The 18,657-nt window shown below is 38.3% G+C and overlaps 1 protein-coding gene across 2 annotated transcripts in view; it reads left to right on the plus strand.

The window, feature by feature from the left end:
- The window catches only part of SHISAL1 (shisa like 1), a 72,938-nt gene that overhangs the window by 30,740 nt on the left and 23,541 nt on the right, over positions 1 to 18,657 (plus strand). For both annotated transcript variants that reach the window (XM_059472488.1, XM_059472487.1), the window contains exons 2-4: positions 3,334 to 3,432; positions 9,857 to 10,070; positions 16,715 to 17,032. In XM_059472488.1, the coding sequence (XP_059328471.1) occupies positions 3,366 to 3,432; positions 9,857 to 10,070; positions 16,715 to 17,032 (599 nt within the window). In that variant the 5' untranslated portion in view covers positions 3,334 to 3,365. The remainder of the gene's footprint in view (positions 1 to 3,333; positions 3,433 to 9,856; positions 10,071 to 16,714; positions 17,033 to 18,657) is intronic.

The raw sequence follows: 18,657 nt of genomic DNA on the forward strand, positions 1-18,657 counted from the left end.
GATGTATGTATTCACTGACACAGATTCTGTCACTCTGCTGGCTCTTGATATGCATCTCTATCTAGTCCCCCTCTCTGATCCTCCCAGCTGATACTCTATAAAATACAACCATTGCATGAGTTGGATTAAAATGCCAATTTCATTGTTGCCCATTCTGTTGGATATAATTCAATAAATTTTCCCTCCCTAAAAAGCTTTTAGATTCATACCTGTTTAAGAGATTAGCAGTGAGGCTGTACTCAGTTACTAACAGGATTGTACTTTCCAAGACATGCACCTGATTTCCAGACTGAGTTATTCTTCCACAACTGATAAGAAGCTTGTTTTCATCATTCTTACTGCCTGCTCAAGTTGCATGATATTTTACAGGTGTATCCTACATTATAACTATCTTTAAGCTACTTTAGTCAAGAGCCCTGAAAGAAATAAAATTAACTTTGCCAAAATCGCATAGTGATCATGTTACTTATATTTATCTCCCTAATTAATTGTTAATAGGAATGCATGTTAACCATGCCATTAATTTTCTCTGGATCGACATCACACTCACAAGCTTTTGATTACCTGAATTATCTCATTTACTTCTAAAAATCTTCTTACATTTCTACAGATCCTCTGAAACTTGTCATTGTTTTCCAACAAACTGAAAAAATGATATATGTGTCCCAGCCAGCTCTGCTGAAATAACTAGGTACAAATTGCATAGAAATGCAAATATCAAATTGCAGACCTTAGTATCAACTCATTAATGTAATCCTGAATTATTCTTGATATGGAAATATTTAATAGGCTCAGCTATACCAAACATCTTTGTCATCCCAGATACACAACAGGAGTGCTTATTGATCTCTTTTTAATTAGCTGTTAAGAAGGCCAAGATTTCCCTTATTAATGCATCACTACCAGCATTCCTGCAGCTTTGGTTTACTCAAGAAAATATCAAATTCCTTTTATTCCTATCAATACTGGCAATAGCTTGTTCTTTGTAGCTGTTTTTCATGTGCTAAAAGCCTACATTCTCAACCTCTGGCTTGTATTCATTATTATTCTTTTTATAAAAAAACAGTTCCAACTTTAAGTCTGCTTAGTTTTCTAATTAATATGATATTCCCTCTGGAAAAGGAGGAAGGCATTTTTCAGTATTCATGAGAAATACTTTTACTTAACATTCTTAGTTTATTGCACTTTTATTTTTTTTTTTTTTACAGTGTTAAAGCTTCAAATTGTTTTCCTCTGGAGGAACTGGCTTATTTTAAAGGTAGAAATACAGTGGTTTGGGTGTTAATCATGCTTGCACCAAACAGTGTAAACTGGTGTGATTTCCTGAACAGAAGTGTAGATATATTATACATAAAATATATAGTTATACACAGATAATGGTAGTAATATTTAGTAAATAGTGATATTTATATATAGTTTTTACTTAATAATCAGATCTTCTTGAGGTATAAATTGTGTTGTTTTATTTTTCTGCATTATCGACTGTGTGTAATTCGGTCCCTGAGTAAAGACAACGCTATGAAATGAGTTTGTCTGTATTCGAGGTAGAATTGATTTAAACTGTTTTCCTTAATAAGCCTTTGATATGTACTGCTGGGGTTTTGTTTCTGTTTATTGTATGTAGAAGTTTAGATTGGGTAGGGTTTATTTGGTTGGTAGAGTCACGGGTGTTAATTAATTAGGTGGTTTTTGTTAGATGTTGTTTCTAATTTTTGAAATGTTTTTTACTTAATGTTTTTAAGGTGGTTAATAGTCTAATATACTTCTTTATTTTGTTTGTAGTTGGTGTGTGATTGGGGATATAGTATACTTATTTAATGACATGTTCCCTAGCCCAGGTATTGATAAGGTTGTTTTTGAACTGAGTTCAGTTGTTTGATTTAATCTTTTTAGGGGTACTATGTTTCTAAAGGACTTGTGTTTCAAGGCCTACAATGGTGCTTCTGCCCAGTTTTGAACTGAAACCACCACACGAAGTTACACCGATTTTTAGATTTGTGATCTATATGCTAAGATAGCTCTTGGTGAATCTGCTTGTACCACACACAGCATTTTATGTTAGTGAGGAATCTTTTGCCTCCCAACACTTTGTAGGTAGCACAATGTTTCCCCTCTGGTGCCCACATCTGTTACTCAGAATTCAGTTGCTCGTGGTGTGTTAATTTTCACCCCCTCCCCCTTTTGTTACGAGCAGGTTCAATTGTTTGGAGATTTTAATTTGATTCAGTAGGTTGGAGCAGACACCAACTAGTAAACCATGTAGTATTTATAGAATACAGCATATTCATATACAGCTTATTTTATAGGCATTTGGCAAAATGTGTCTCTTGAGGTGTCAAGAGCAGTGTAATTTTTACAGAAATTGCCATTCCCTTTCTTTTTTCCCCAGGCTGCTCCATTGTAAACAACTGAGAACACTTTTAGCAGCGCAGGAGTTGGATTCCCTGCACCAGGTTGCTGCAGCACCTCCTGGGCCATCCTGTCTGTGGCCCCAGTGCACACAGGGTTCATGCACAAAGGCAGAACTGACCTCTGCTGTTGTGTCCTGATGCCTGTGTGAGTCCAGGATGCTGGAAACCTCTGAGACGCAGAGTTAGTTGGATGTATCAGTGATGGCGATGACAGGTGCCACCAGTCCTCCTGGTGGGACAGTCCCTGCTGCAGCTGCTGTTGCTGAATCAAGGTGAAGAGAGGAGGAGTTTGGTCTCACCCTGTCTGGGAAACACCAACGAGGGCTGCCAGTCAGATCAAACTGCATCACTTCTCACTCTCTGTCCCAGGAAAACAATAAATAATAATCCCACGAAAGGCTCTGATGCTAATGAAAAGACACTTTTTGAAATGTTTCCAACCATCTCAGATGCTGACCCACTTTCTGAGCGACTGCACCCTCTAATGGGGTAAAACAGATTGACTTTCAAAGCAGTCAGCTTATTTTTCTATTGTTTATTCCTTTCTGGCCCTTACACATATAATACAACAGCCTGTTCTCGTGACAGTAAAACAAACAGAGTTCTGCTGGATGTAGATTATAGGGGACATATGAATATTCAGTAAAAACTTCATATGATTCATCTCTACTCTGGGTTAATGAAAAGTATGTAAACAGCTGTATATCTCCATGGTGAAATGAGAAAGGAATTTTAATCATAGAAAGGAGAATTGATTTCCCTTTAAAAAAGTGAAAAAAAATTCCAGAAAAAAAATTGATTTTTTTTCCCCTAATGTGCGAAGCCATGTCATTTTACCAAAGCTATGTGGGGAAGTGAACATTTGAACAATGAAAGGAGATGAAACAGACATTTATTCATGATGTTGCATCTTGTCCAACAGATAATTCTCTAATGGACCAATGAAAGCCAACGATGACAAGTTGTGGTCAACAGTCCTTGAATGTGCTGATGGTTCTGCTTTCATTACTCTTGTCAGCAGGTAACTTTTATAATTTATCTTTTACCGATGTGTGCCACAGCAAAAAAATAATTGCAATTTAATACAGGGTTTCTACAAAATAAACAAGACTAAATAATTGTTAATTGTCTAATAAATCAGTCATAGAATCATAGAATGGTTAGGGCTGGAAGGGACCTTCAGGATCATCTAGGTCCAACATAAATGAAGCCTCTTTGTATTTAAGAACTGGAAACTGGAATTTGAAATGGAATTGAAAATTCACTGTAAGAACAAAGCAGACTAAGAAGTTGAAATAGTAGCTTTATTTTTTTGGATATGCTACTTTTTCAGTTCACCTAAAAGAAAAGAATAATTTCTATACCACCATAAAACACACCCATTTTGCTAAATAACCATCTACTGGAAGCAGAGCAAGTCAGGTTCCAGGTGTGTGTTTTTCTATGTGCACACCAGAGAATGTGAACTACCTGAAGGGTTGAACTTGGAATCTGTGTAATTTTCCTGAATCTAAAGAATTGACTGGACCAGAGGTGTTTCTCCTGATGCTTGGTAGTTCTGCTCTAGATGTTTGCAATTAGCACACAGAAAGGGTTTGTGTGGAAATGTGCTCTTAGACTGAGAATTAGTGGAGTGCTCTGATTACTATCTGTATTTGTTCATCAGAAGTAATTTATGGCATTAGGGTTTTTTTGTAATCATGAGTGAATATTTAAAATAAAATTTTCAAACGTTGTCAGTCCAAATAGATTTGACCTTACATGTTTTTAGTTCAATATCTTTTGTCCTCCACTCTTGAGGCAGTTTTTAATACAAAAAGATGAGTTTTTTCAATCACTGCTTCTTATTCTCTTGTAGTACATCACATCCCCAGCCACCAGAGTTAAAATTTTCCCAGGCACCATGTTTCCTAAACTATCCTTGTGCTCCAGTCAAAATTGTTACTACTGAGTCTGTGTCTTTAACATTCATAAAATATTAATACTCATATCCTCACCAGTCAGTTCAGGCATGAGTTTTGTTGACCACAGTCTCATTGCTTGTTTGCAGTGTTCAAGTTGATTCTTGCTAATGATAGTTTATTATTTAGCTCTGACACAGCCGTTTTGCTAACAATGTTACAATATTATCAATTAGAGCACTCCTCTGCTCATCTTAAATCATTGTTTTCATTTAGAGCCCTTCCCCTGGAATCCCCATGTATGGAACTTCCTAAGTGTGCAACTGTCCTCCTCCTCTGATGGACTGGGATCAGGCACAGGGCCTGGAGCTATTTCTTTGTCTTCCTCTAGCCTAAAGAAATTTCAAAAATCTACCTCCCTGGTGTAGCAATGAACTTGGTTATCGAGAAGTCTTCAATGAAGTGATCCAAGAGGGATCAAACATCACAAAACTGTTCCAGCTGCTCCAGGCTCTTCTGTCAATTTTTAAGTTTTTACACCTTTGCCACTCTTTATAGGGGACTTCTGCTAGAGCTGTCCTGAGATCTCACTCCTCCCACCAATTTCCTCAAGCTGATACAAATTCCTGTGTTGGAGTTGAGTGGGACACTGTGGTTGCACTGTGCAATGCACTATGCAAATACCTGTATTCAGCCACTGGTGTATTCCCTCAAACCCTTGTTCCCTCAAACCCAGACTTTTTTTTTCCCTCTCTTAGAAGTACTGCCTGTGAAGTGCAATGTTTTTATTTGAAACCAATTACACACAGCTTTTACTTCTTGCATAATTTATCTATTATCCTTGATAACTATTGGCTTTGTAAATGTGTTTCTTATAATTTTGTTGCTCCTTGGATTATTGGTGTTTTATTATCTCATGTCCTATATTAGTATGTAGAGTCCAGGCTTAATTTGAAATCATCACAAGTCATTCGTGACAGCCAAACTGCTCCTGCCTTGTGGAATTTTGCCACTGTGATCTGCAGGAAGGGGTTTAGGTCATTGGTAACTCACAACACATTTTACAGGAGGAAATTTTTTATTATTTTTCAGCCAGCCAGTGTAATTTTTTTTTTGTCCAAGACAGATCAGTTTCCATAAAGGAAAACTACTGTCTTTATGCAGTGAATGATAGGGGGTGTGGGGGAGAAAGGATACTACTCTCACTGGAATATAAACCTCATTTTTAACCTGAGCTGAAATGAAAATCTAATGGCAAGATTCCCTTTGAGTGCCCTAGATTTACAGACTTCCATCTGTAACATATTGCTTCACTTCCAGGTCTTTGGTATAATAAGATTAACAATCTCAGTAATCAGTTTCTGGGTTGAGAATACTGAAACTTGAGGTATTGTATTTCAGTGCTAGCAAGATCACAGTGACGTTTCAGGGGTGGTGAGCACTCACTGGTTTTACTGAGCACACAAGGAATGTATAATAAAGGGAGGAGCACCATGCAGTCATTCTGGAAGGATGACTTTCTGACCACTAACTCTTAGATTGGCTTTGCAAATCTAAACCGTTTCGTTTAAAGGATTGAAACACATTTATAAAATCAGTGCTGACAGCAAGACTTATATTAACAAGCAAAAATCATCAGATTATTTACACGTTACAGCATTTTTTCTTTGAAGTAGGAAATGAACATCCACACAGCAAGTTAATATGTGGTAAAATGCATACATATGGATATTTCTGTGGTTCCATATGGAAGGCTGATAAACACCAGCCATCCAAAGACTCTTGGGGCTTTAAAAATTTAGTATCTAAATTAAAAATGTACATTAGGCAGATCTCTAGCTGTGACTAGATAGAGAAGTAACAGTTTGACATTTGCTGGCAGTGTATTTTTTAAGGTAAAGTAGGTAAGTCTTGTGGTGATGAAGCATGACAGATTATCCTCTTGAAATCAGTTGGAACAGAGAGAGAAGCATCTGTGGCAACTGTTTTCAAAAATAGCCTGAGAATTTGCATTCACAACTCCAGACACAGCCGCACCTTTGCAACAGACAATTTAAGGCCTTTACATGTACAATGCCTTTATCTGAAGTATTTCTTTAGAAATAAGGTCCTTTAAACCTGAGGATTTAAGTGAAGTTATTTTCAGAAAAGAAACAAACAAAAAAAAAACTTGGAAGAAAATAAATCCCATTTTGTTTATTGTCTCTCTTTGTTTATTGTATCCACAGAGAAGAACAGACAGCAACTGAAATTACACAAATTATAATAAATTGAGGAAGTGTTTTCTCTGTGTGCTAGGTCTGGCTAGAGTGGGGTCAAGGCTGTGTTTTAGGCTGGTGACCAAAGCAGTGCTGGTATCACAGAACTGTGGCCGGTGACAGGCTGGCACTGCTGACCCAGACTGACCAAGGTGGTTTCTATTCCATGGGATGGATGCTCAGCAATGAAATTAGGGTGGGAGTTTACTGAAAAATTGCTCAGAGACTGTCTGGACATCAGTCTGCTGGTAATAAGTGATTGCTTTGTTTTTTGTTGTTGATGGTGTTATGGGGTTTTTTCTTATTTGTTATACAGTGTTTATCTCAACCATGAATTTTCTCTTTGCTTCCTGATTCCCTGGCCCATCCCACTGGGAGGGGGAAGTGAGCAAGGTGCTGTGTGGTGTTCAGCTGCCCAGCAGGGGTAACCCACCCCACACTGACTGCCCAGCTCTGAATGGCATTCAGTCTCACATCGTGCCTTTATTTAATCACCAACACATTTTGCTATTTCAAGGATTTGCTTAGGACTGTTTCTTTGCAGACATCCGTCCTCCTAGGACCTGATGTTGTCTTATTTCTCTCTTTCTTCTATAATCATGCTTTCCTCGGTTTTCATTCTCAGAGAAGTTTGGGGATTCTTGTCTTTTTAAAATGTGCAAAGGAGCCATGTAGGGATCAGGGGACACTTCCAGATGTGCAGTTAAACCAAACTCTTGGCAGTGATGAGCAGGCTTAACCCCTGAGTGGTAGGGACGAGACCAGAGACCATGGGGCACAAACTGACTCAGAGGCTCCCTCCAATGTCAAGAAATGCTTTTCCTCTGTGAGGGGGACTGAGCAATGCCACAAGTTGCTTGTGGAGGATGTGGAGTCTCTCTCCTTGGCGATACTCAAAAGCCATTTGGACATGGTGCTGGGTATCAGGTGGCCCTGCCTGAGCAGTGGATTTGCATGAGATGACCTCCAGAGGTCCCTTCCAGCTGCAAACATGGAGGTTTTTCACAACATAATCTATCCTGGCACACTTTTATTACTGCTTTGTTAATTAAGGAGGGGTGTGCAGCAAAGTACTTGTTCAAACAAACTCATTCCCATGCAATTACATGCTGTGTGGATTTTGTGACAGAATTTGAACATGCAGATTTGTTACAAGAGTTTCAGAGGGTATTGAAAACCTAAGTGTAAAGAAAGTTTCTTTACTGATGATAGCATCCTCACATTTGGAACACATATTTTTTTCCGAGGTAGAGCAAGAACAGGTAGGTAATTAGTGTTCTCAATATCTGTATTCTTTTAGAAATTACTTTCTTCCAGCACTTTCAGTTTCTGGCTGAATTAATCTACAAAAATGATTTCATCTTTCATGCAAGTAATGATGCCAGGTATATGTGTGCATACATAAATATTTGGAGTGGGCTTTCTTGACTCAGACTGCAGTACAAGATTACCTTGTCATCAGCCTAGTACTCTGGTTTTTGTTCTAGGCTCCCCCTCTCCACACACAAATAAAGTGATCTCCAATGTCACAATCCCTAAAATTTGTCTTAAAATTAATATATTTTATAAAATTGACAAACAAGAGTATTAGGAATAGGCTATTTTTTTTTTTTAGGCAAAGTAGAAAAAAATGAGGATCAGACAGGCAAGGTGCACAGATGCAGTTTCAGATCAAGAGGGGCTCTGTGCAGAGGGGTAGTGCCATTCAGCTAAATCCATGCAAGTCATTATGTGTAACCTCTTGTACTGGTAAACTGACAGAAAACTCATGCACCAAATTAAAAGAGTTAATTCAGTCAGTCCAAAGTGAATGTATCATTTATTAATTGGTGTAACGTTATGAACTGCAGCTGCCCACTTCATTGCTGAGCCTCAGTTCTCCAAAGAACAAACATTTCACTGCTGAGAGGATTCAGACTCAGCTTCCACATTTCACATTCCTTAGAGCTTAAGTCCTTTGGGGTGTCTGTGTACATGCACTCTTAAATGATCTTGTGAGGCCTACCATAACACAAACTGTGAATGTGGAAACAAACATTGACTCCTAAAAGTGTGGCATTCACATTCTCTGAAAAAATTCCTTCGCCCAGGATTTTTCTCCTGGGAAGATGAGACGCCTCTGAGAAAAGGAAAACAATTCTTATCTCATTTGCTTCTCCTGTGTTGTGCTCGTGTGGAATGTCTTTGGGGATTGTTTACCCACAGGTGATTGTTTCATTGGATTTTGGTGTGAGTTGTTTTGACACATTGGCTAATCAGGGCCCAGCTGTGTCGAGACTCTGGAAAGAGTCACGAGTTTTCATTATTATCTTTTTAGCATTGGTAAGTATCCATTCTGTATTCTTTAGTATAGTATTCTTTAATATAATATAGTACCATAAAGTAATAAATTAGCCTTCTGAGAACATAGAGTCAGATTTATCATCCCTGCCTTTGTTGGGGCATTCCCTGCAAATACAATATAAAAGTATTTCAGGAAGCTGCATATGTTTGCTTACGACCATTTTGGAAGGCATTTCTACCCTGTCCCTCTGCACAACTGAAAAACTCAGAAACTCAGGGAAACCAAGATGAGAAAAGGGTATCAGTGGACAGCTTCTTTTTTACCCCAGTAAAAGTGATGGTGAAATCAGTGTGACACAGGACTGCAAAAAAGAAAAATGTTCTCAGAGCTGTAATAAACACTTTACGTGAGAACTTGTTAAAGAAGAAACGTAAAAACTCCCAGGAACAACCTGTATTTTATTAGTTCTGTCTATTTGCAAATTCAAAGTTGCTCAGATTTGTTATACTGTTTGTAATGACTGTTTCTGATACACTATTCCTTATCAAAGACTGACCTTTAGAGAAGAAGAAAAGAAATCAGGAACAGTAAACCAAGTGCCATCAAACTTTCATTGCAGTTTCTACACAGACGTTTTGTTTTTATTAAGTCGTTCCAGGAGAATCAAGCATGAACATTGTTGTGGGTTATGGATATCACTATAACTAGAACAGTAGTGTGAAACAATTTCCCTAAACACTTTTGTGCCTCTTAACATGGAGGGCATTACTCCCTTTCCTTAAAACAAACAATGATAATCGAACATAGAAGCAACAGAACTCAAGATATAACAGAAGTCTGAACATTGTTACCTTTAAGTACTAAATGTTAAAACATTTAAGTTCTGTACTACTGACGTTTTCCAGAAATCAAGCAACAGTTGTTTAGCCTTGAAAAATGAGAGTTGATATGATGCAGATAACACAAGTGACTGACAAAACCAATGTTGTTTTTGTTTTCCAGTGTTGTCCGCACATTTTCGGGTCTGCGAGCCATACACGGACTACAAAGGTCGCTACCACTTTGGTTTTCACTGCCCCCGTCTTTCTGACAATAAATCTTACATCTTTTGCTGTCACCATAACAACACAGTGTTTAAATATTGCTGCAATGAGACAGAATTTCAGACTGTTATGCAGATGAACTTAACAGGGAATGCAGATGGATATATGCATAAGTAAGTAAATGAGTTCTAAAGTACTCCTCACCAAACTGTTCCTGGTCTAATAACAGAGTCTGAGGTGCACTTAATGATGGAAGCAATTAGAATAATTGCATATACAGAAAACCATTACTAAAAGGTTTTTTGTTGTTGCAGAGCTCCTAAAAGAAAGAATATTTCAGCTTTGCTTTCTTCGCTTTGACATGGGCTATAAACATTGCAAGGAGAGTAAAAGTTCCATATAAATGTGACAAATAAAAAGTTACATATAAAAGTTAGAAAAGTCTTTGCCCTGACCCTAATTTGATCCAAACTATGTTTAAATGTGCATCAGTAAAAATAAACCCCAAAGCTGTTCATAGGTGAGAGAGGAAGTGAGCTGACATTTTCCATATCAACCCAAATGCCCTTTTTGGAATCCCTGATGTTTTTGAATCTTAATCTCTTGTAACAAATCACTAGCCTTGGGGAACAGAATGTATTTGCTTTTATACCAATATTGTGTGGTCTCCTTGCCTGTTACCTGGGATACTTCCATGTTCTGCTGAGGGCTGTCCCCCAGAATGAATGTCAGTAAGTTTTTTATTTATAAAGAAATAGGAAGTAGCAAATAGATCTTTGTTACTGAATATCTATTTACAGGAACAAAATCTTCCCTTGTGGTCAGTTTGCTATTTAGTGTTGACATTCTGGCCACACTGATCGGCTGTGATTTCCCTTGGTGTAATCCCCAAGATCGAAATCTGATCAATCTGCTTTCTCTGCCATTTTATTCTGGTATCCAGCCTCTGCAGGACAAGGAAGGAGCAGATTAAAGACAGGTGGAATCCCAGTGTATGGACTGTTGTTCACAAGAGGATTTTGGTGTTTTCTGTGGTGCCAGTCAATTGGTCTGTTGTATTCACCCCAATGGGAGCAAGTGCAGGGCTGTTAGGAGATGATAATGGTGCCGGAATACAGATGCTGGCTGGTCTAATTCATTGTGTGCAGCTGTGCTCAGCTTGAGGAGTCAGCAAAGCATTGCCTTCCTTAACACCCACCACTCATACAGAGCTGCCCAGAGAAATTTCAGTCTTGCACAGACATAAAGTTGCATTCTCTAAATTTACCGGTTGTTAATGTGTCAATCACCTGCAAAGACAGACAAAAATAGACTCTACCCGTATAAGATATCTTTAAATCAATGTGGATCTATACTGTTGTGTTACTTTATGTGCAGTTACATCCTTCAGGTGAAATTTTCTCGCCTTGGCTTTGTAGTGCATCTGGGATCATGAGAACAGATCACACAGAATGCTGGGAAGACACTGTAGTACCAAGCCTGTTAAAGACCATCCATGTTCTCCACCTTTTGTGCAGCCCAGACAATCCAGCAGCTTTCACCTGGAGCTCCCCAAATCTGGCAACATAAATAGTCCCAGGCCACCAGGTGGAGTTTATAGCCCCAGTGCTCCTACACATGCTAAAAAACCAGCCCACACACATGTGTGTGCTCTACACATGCTAAAAAACCAGGGTGTGCTGCCCCTCTGTGTACTGGGGTGGCCCTGCTCCCTCAGCAGCCCTGGATGTCAGAGAGGTCCTCACCAGACTCTCAGAACAGAAGGGCTCTGCAGGCAGTCACAGACAGTGCTAGAATCTGCTGCACACTTAGAGTGGTAAAATGAGCCTCAAGAATGGGCTCACGAGGATGTTGCCCCCATGCTTTTCCAGGTCTTTGTCCTGCACACAGCAACTTTGTTTTATTTCTTGCTGTGTTGTTCTGTAAACCCTGCATCAGCACTGCTGACCACCCTGTCTCAGAGAGGTCATCAAAGGCAGTTCTGACAAGCACTAAGCCAATGCTTCAGGCTTTTCCCAGTGTCTCAGCAGCTCCTCTGTGTAGTCATGACCAGAGCTTACTCAGGGAAGGCTCTTCTGCCCTTTCTTTCACCAGCAAACTGGAATGTAGAGGGCAACCAGCCTTTCCAAGGCAGAGGAACAGGTCCAGGCTGATTGCAAAAGATGCCCTGGGACACAGAGCATTTCTCTGCCTCCAGTGTTGTTTGCTTGCTCACATCTGCATATGTGCACACATTCCCAAAAAAATAAATCCAGGGGTCTTCATATCACAGGGCTGTTGTGTATGCAAGCAGTTTGGAAAAAAAATTAGTTTGGTATTCTGTGAACTACAGCGTTTATTTTGATAAAAATATTTAGAGCAAAAGTATTATATTAGTTTTTATGTAGAACTATTTTTCAAAAGTCATCTTGTTCAATTGTGGTGCAGAAAGAGGTACCCGTCTAGGTTTTTGTTGGTAAGATTTGTGGTTGAGAACCACCTGCAGACTATTTACCATCCAGTCCAGGACTTCCTAGGAGCATCAGCTGTGTGAGAACTTTTGCAAAGGTATGTGACATCCTACTGGATACAGTAAAAAGCCTCTGGAGCTGTAGTGTAGATAAGTGCAGGAATGGAACTGGTGTTGCCTTGTTCCTCAAACATCACTTCAGATAAATCTCTCAGGAACAGCAAAATGAAGAAATGCTGCTTTCTATGTAAAACTCCATCCATGGAGTAAGACAGACAGGAGAGATCTCCTCACCCTGAGCTCAGTGATTTTGGTAGAAAACTCCCTGGTATTTTTAGAAGGAGCAGAAAGAAGAAAACCATATGTGCCTACATTAAAAACATTGCAAATAGCTTCTTAAGTAATACTCTGACTTTATCTATCGTACACAATAATTTGGATTCTAATGCTTCCAGGCTTCAGTTTACAGTGACAAAGTCAGCTTTTTGTTTAGATCTAATTTCACACACCACTGAAAAAAAATCTAATGAAACCTATTGTACTGTGGCAAGGGAGAATAATTTAAGATATGGGAAAAGCAATGAACTTTAAAAAAATGGATTATAGTTTTCAGGGAAGAGTGATTCAACAGTATTGCTTGGTTTATTTCAATATTATTATTTGGTTTATTTTTCCCCTTAGCCATTTTTGTGATCACCAAAACAAATTTCTTGTTTTATAATACAGTTGAGGGAAAAAGTTAATGAAGTGACTTGAGACTTCTTTGATATGGCACAGCTCAAAAGGCACATTTGTCTTCACCAGTCCCACAATGCAACTATAGTCACATTTATTTACATTTTTCCATTACTATAACACGATATTTATATGTTTTTTATAAAAGGAAAATATAGGAGTATTGATCTTTGTAATCATGCAAATTAATCAGTCTATAATATTTTTGAATGTGAATAACTCATTTAGTATTAAATATAGAAATAAAAATTATGTCTAACAGACAGGAAAAGCTCTTTGATCCAAACTATTTTCCCTTAAAACCATCTAAGAAATTGTTTAGCTATTCTTAAAAATAGTATTCACTTGAACCTAGTTTGTCTAGTTTTCATAGTCAGGTTTTTTGTTGTGTGTATTTTGGTAGATTATCAGTAGTACCACTACGATAGGGGTCCTTAATCTGCTACTGCAGCATTGGTCTGGCAGTCTGTAGTGTATCCATGGTTTTGCTTATCTCTTAGTTTGATTTGTCAGCATGGAATGGCTTTTGCACACCTCATTCCAACACTAGCACCCAAAGCAGTGTGAGAACAGAACAGCACCATCTTTCTCCAGGTACTGAGCGTCCCCTGCAGAAATGGTATTTGCTTAAATAGCACTCAGAGAGTCATCTTTACACGAAAGAAAAAAAAAATCAGCAATCCTACTAACAGCTGTTGCAAAAATATTTGGCAGGAAAGACCTCTCATGTACGGCAGAAACAGATTCCTCAGGAAAACCCAGGATTGGACAAAGCCTGGAGATAATTATAAAGCAAAATGGGGGGGAAATCTCATTTAAAGTGTAGATGCAAAAAGTGCTCTGGCTTCCTCAGCACCAAAGCCGTAACCTTGCATTTCCTAGGGGCAGCCCTTATTGTTACTAATCCAAGGAACTGCCCCTTTTAAGTGGAGCAGGAGGGAACTATTTCCATGACCATCTGCCCACATTTAAACTCTGCAGCTGTAGAATTCAGCCTGCAATTTGTTCAGATTTGCTGGCTTTTTCAAACCTGAATTCCCAAATGAGTTATTTTTTGTTCCTGTTCTGCACATAAAACTCAAGAAAATCTACTAAAAAGATATAGGCTAGTCATAACCAGCTTGTTATCTGTCTCAAAAAGTGAATGAATGAGATGGATGCAACTTGATACACCCTGTAATGGAACAAATCTATAATTTCAATCTCAGCACTTTTAGAATCTGTTCACACTTCAGTTTTAGTAAAAATGAAAACAAAGACCAGGAAAATCAGATTGCAAGAGTAAACTGACAATTAAATCATTCAGGTCAGTGAAAGAGCAAGTCCTAGAAGTTTTTGGATTCTGAGTTCTCTTCTGTGTTTCTGGCCTTACTGTTAATCCATGTAAATAAGATTGTTTATTTTCTAATGAGGACATCTTGATTTGCAGGTCAGTTTTAATTTTTATTAGTAGCCATCAGAAAAACTGCCATTTTCTTCCACCTTAATCGTTGGAGAAACAGAAGGTATCAATGTATGGAATATCCTTCTGCATACTAAACATACTACTTACTGTTTTTACTTGTGATTTTTCACAAGGCTCTTTTGATAGTGCTGTTGTCCCATTGTCTGTTAATTAATGTAAAGCAGCAGCCTTTCATTTTTTGTACTTGTGAGAAACAGATGTTTTTTAGGAGGAGCAGATGAATAGCTTACATATTGACATGATTATTAAAGTACTGCTTTAAATTGAAACACTCAAAATAGCTCTAATTTTCACTAGTCAAAATTTTGGTGGATAAAATTAAATACCCAAAATACAAAAAAAATTCTTTTGAGTTAACTAGAAGGAATATTTTTGCTTCTCACATTGTTGCCAAAACAAATATGCTTTTTTAAGTGTGGGTCAAATACAGCTCACCTGTATGCAAAATGGGTCCTATTGGAAGTAATGATGAACAAGAATGGGATTTATCCAAGTGCATTTCTTCCTGACTTTTCCAGCTTTTGCTTGCATTTTATTATTTTTAACAGAAAATAGAAGAATTTACCCCCAGTAGGACTAAATCTACTGGAAGTCAAGAACAGCACTGCTGAGAAGCCTGGATTAACCAGGTCCTGTTTTACTTTTAAGGGCCTGAACTGCAGATTTTAGTGCATTACTAAGATCTACCCTCTGTTGTGTGAAGTTAGGCTTGCATGTGTAAGTTTAGCAGAGGTAAATACTCTGGAGTTAAGGGTTTTCAGAATATTAAACTTTGCCTACTTCTAATCCTTCTGGAAATGTTCTGTTTTCTTTCTATTTTTTAAATTTTAATTCTAGGCTTGTAATCCTAAAGTTAGACGGGAAGTGAGCCATTAACAGCTTGGACCTTCCTCCTGTTAGTTATTTAAAATGAAACTTCATTTAATCTAAGGGCATTATAGCTGTGTAGTGGAAAAATCATTCCCTGAAAGGAAGAATCACTCTCTTGAAGTGCTGACAGACAGTAAAATTCTGATTTCTTGTTTCAAATCCTAATTTTTTTAAAGTATAAATGGAAGAGTCATACAATAGTTTAAATGGAAATGAAAGTTCAAAGCAGAGACTTGAAATATTTTGATCCAGAAAGGCTGGAGGACATATTTTTAAAATACCAAATACCCTTCTGTTTTGCATATCTTCTCATCCTTTTTTTTCTTCTTAAAGCTCTTCCATTTTGATCAATGTCCTAAAAAAATATGATTTCCTCCAAGTTTTTCTGACTGGCTGTGAAAGGAGAGCACAGTTGAGTGTGTGTTCAGCTTTGAGTTCAGCCCGATGCAGATGTGGGTTACCCACCCATGACTTGGATATAAATTTTCTGAGACTGCCTTCCTAATGACATTTTTTACTAACATCCCTTCAGCTTCCTCTCGGTTTTATAGTCTCCAGTACATGTACTTCCACATTAGCTTATGGATCTAGATCAGCGTTTCTTTTGCTTTCTACTTAACAATCTCATTTTTATACATTTCTTTCTATCTCAGTTCTGATCTCATTCTCCCCACTCACACAGTTTCCAATCCAAACTGCATTTACACCTGACAGTCATTTTTCTTTTAATAATATTTCATCTCCAGCAGGGCATTAGCACTTCTTCCCCTTTTTGATCTCCATATTTTTGACCCTTTACAATTTTTCCTCCTGTTTTTCCCCCCCTTTCTTTTAATACCATTAGTCATCTGTCACAGATTTACAGCTCTCTGCACCATATAATTGCCATGGCCTTTATCTATATATACACATTATAAATACACCAACATATACATCTCAGTGTTGTACATACTTTCCTTCCTGTGAAGTGCATTGTCTGACATTATTTTGCCAATGTTCTTTCTTCCTAAAATTTATTGCCAGCCATATTAAGAGGTCTCTTTAGCAGCCACTCTGGATAGCCTATGGACAGATGAGAAGGACAAAAATTTTTTTAAGACAGGTGGATTTAGTTTCTAAAAACCATGCTTATAGCAGTATTCATATTGGAAAAAATAGCTTAATTTTAAAGACACATGCTTTGGAAAAATATTTTGTTTCAGACATCAATAAATAATTAATGAAACAAGCAACCTTGATGAACTAACGCAGTGACCACTACTGAGAGATAGTTGTTGTCCCTTTTCTTCCTTTCACAGCAACTACAGTGCACTGTTGGGAGTGTGGATCTATGGCTTTTTTGTGGTGATCTTACTGATACTGGACCTTTTATATTACTCTTCAATGAACTATGATATTTGCAAATTTTACCTGGCCCGCTGGGGAATCAATGGAAAGTGGATGACACCGGGCCAGAGTCGATGGATTAACCCTGCTCAGGACCCAAGACAGACACAGCCTCAGCCAGAGACACAGCCTCAAACTCAGCCCCAGCCTCGAACATCACAGACAGTACACACCTTAAAAGGAGATGCTTTAAGCCCACCCCTGGTGTCTTTTCAGAGTACATCTGCCTGGTAAGTAAGTAAAGCCATACTGAGATATATTCTTTTGCTGTTTTGAAGTGTGAACAGTCCCCTGTGTTTGGAAGCACCTGTGAATTCAGGCTGAACAGCACCACTTCTAGCACATAATTATTTACATCATGACCTGTCTTGTTGAATTACTGCTTAGGAGTAATGTCTCACTCTAAAATATATTAAGTCATCTTTTATTCCTTTTCTTGGAGAAACAGGTGCTGCCATCTTTCTGTGCTGAACAGTTTTACTACTATGTCATGCAAACAAACTACAAATCTGCATCAACTATAAAAGTAGTTCTGGTCCCAAAGACTAATTGCTATGTGTATCTGTTGCTCTGGTTTTAAGAGACTTTATTTATAGTGACGTTGGGATAGCTTCCATGTGAGATGTCACAAATCCTCTCTATTTGTGGCATGAGACACAGAAACAACATTAAAACCAGGTTAGTTTTTTATATGCACAGCCACAAAAGCTTTGCTTGATCTCATTTGACAGAGTGACACAAGTAGGCTATTGTAAGGTTAAATGCTATGAAACCAAGACAAAACCTCCAACAAAACCCCTCAGACCAAAAGGGAGGCAGATCTAAGGGAGCAAGCAGAACTTGCAGTATAAATAGAAAAAATTAAACACAGCCACGGGACAAAATGACGTTGACTTATTTTGGACTCGTTTTGCAAGGAAGATGAAAGCAAAGGGAGAGAGCTGAGTAAGACATTACTCTGAAAAAGGTGTCAAGAAAGGCAGGGACTTTTCTTCTTACCAAGAAAGCATTAGTACTTGGAAGGATGCAGAGTGAGTACCGAGTCACCACTGTGTTTTAGAAGAGTTCCAGAAGGCTGAGTGTTGAGTTTTGGCAAAATGTGTAGGGTGAAAAAGATGACAGCAGTTCCTGGAGCTGTGGAGTACATGAAGCCTCAGCACTGATGTCAGTCTGAAACCTTTGGGTATCGCTGGGTTGCAGATGGGATGGTAACAGTAATGTTCCTTTGATTTCATCATTTGCCCTTTAAGTGTAAATAGAGAGCAAATAGAGCTAAAGATTTGTTGCAATAGGGAAAGAAGTGATGGTTAATTCAGTGATAGAGGAGGTTGCTTGCCACTGGAGCCAGTCCTGGATGTATCTAGTGCAGATCAGGCTGAAGGACCATTCCAGCAGCACTTGCTCAAACAGAAGAGGCTGAGGCTGCTACTTAAGAGAGAGAATTCCTTGTGCTTTGTTGTGAGCGTTCTCCTTTTCACTTCCTCTTTCCTTTTTCCTTGCTCTAATTCTTCCAGCTTTTTTGCACATTGATTTTTTCAGTCTCCAGTTAAAATTGCCATGTAATTTAAGAACACTGTTGTAGTACAGTAATGGTATCCTGGCTTAATACGTGTGTGTACATGTACAAAAATGAATTAATCTGCTAATTTATGTACTATTAGTTTGCTCTAACATTATAAGTTGGAACAATGCAATATTCTTGAAGGCTTGATTCCTGATCACTTCTCATGACTGACCCCTGTTCTGTTTCTTTGCTTTTCCCAAAGCGTTAAGCAGGCCATGTATGTTAGGATCAGGTGAGCACATCCCATATGCTCCTTGTCCTGTGTTGGCAGGAGATGAGCATTGATAAGCC

The sequence above is a fragment of the Ammospiza nelsoni genome, chromosome 5 (assembly GCF_027579445.1).
Source record: "Ammospiza nelsoni isolate bAmmNel1 chromosome 5, bAmmNel1.pri, whole genome shotgun sequence".
Classification (NCBI taxonomy): domain Eukaryota; kingdom Metazoa; phylum Chordata; class Aves; order Passeriformes; family Passerellidae; genus Ammospiza; species Ammospiza nelsoni.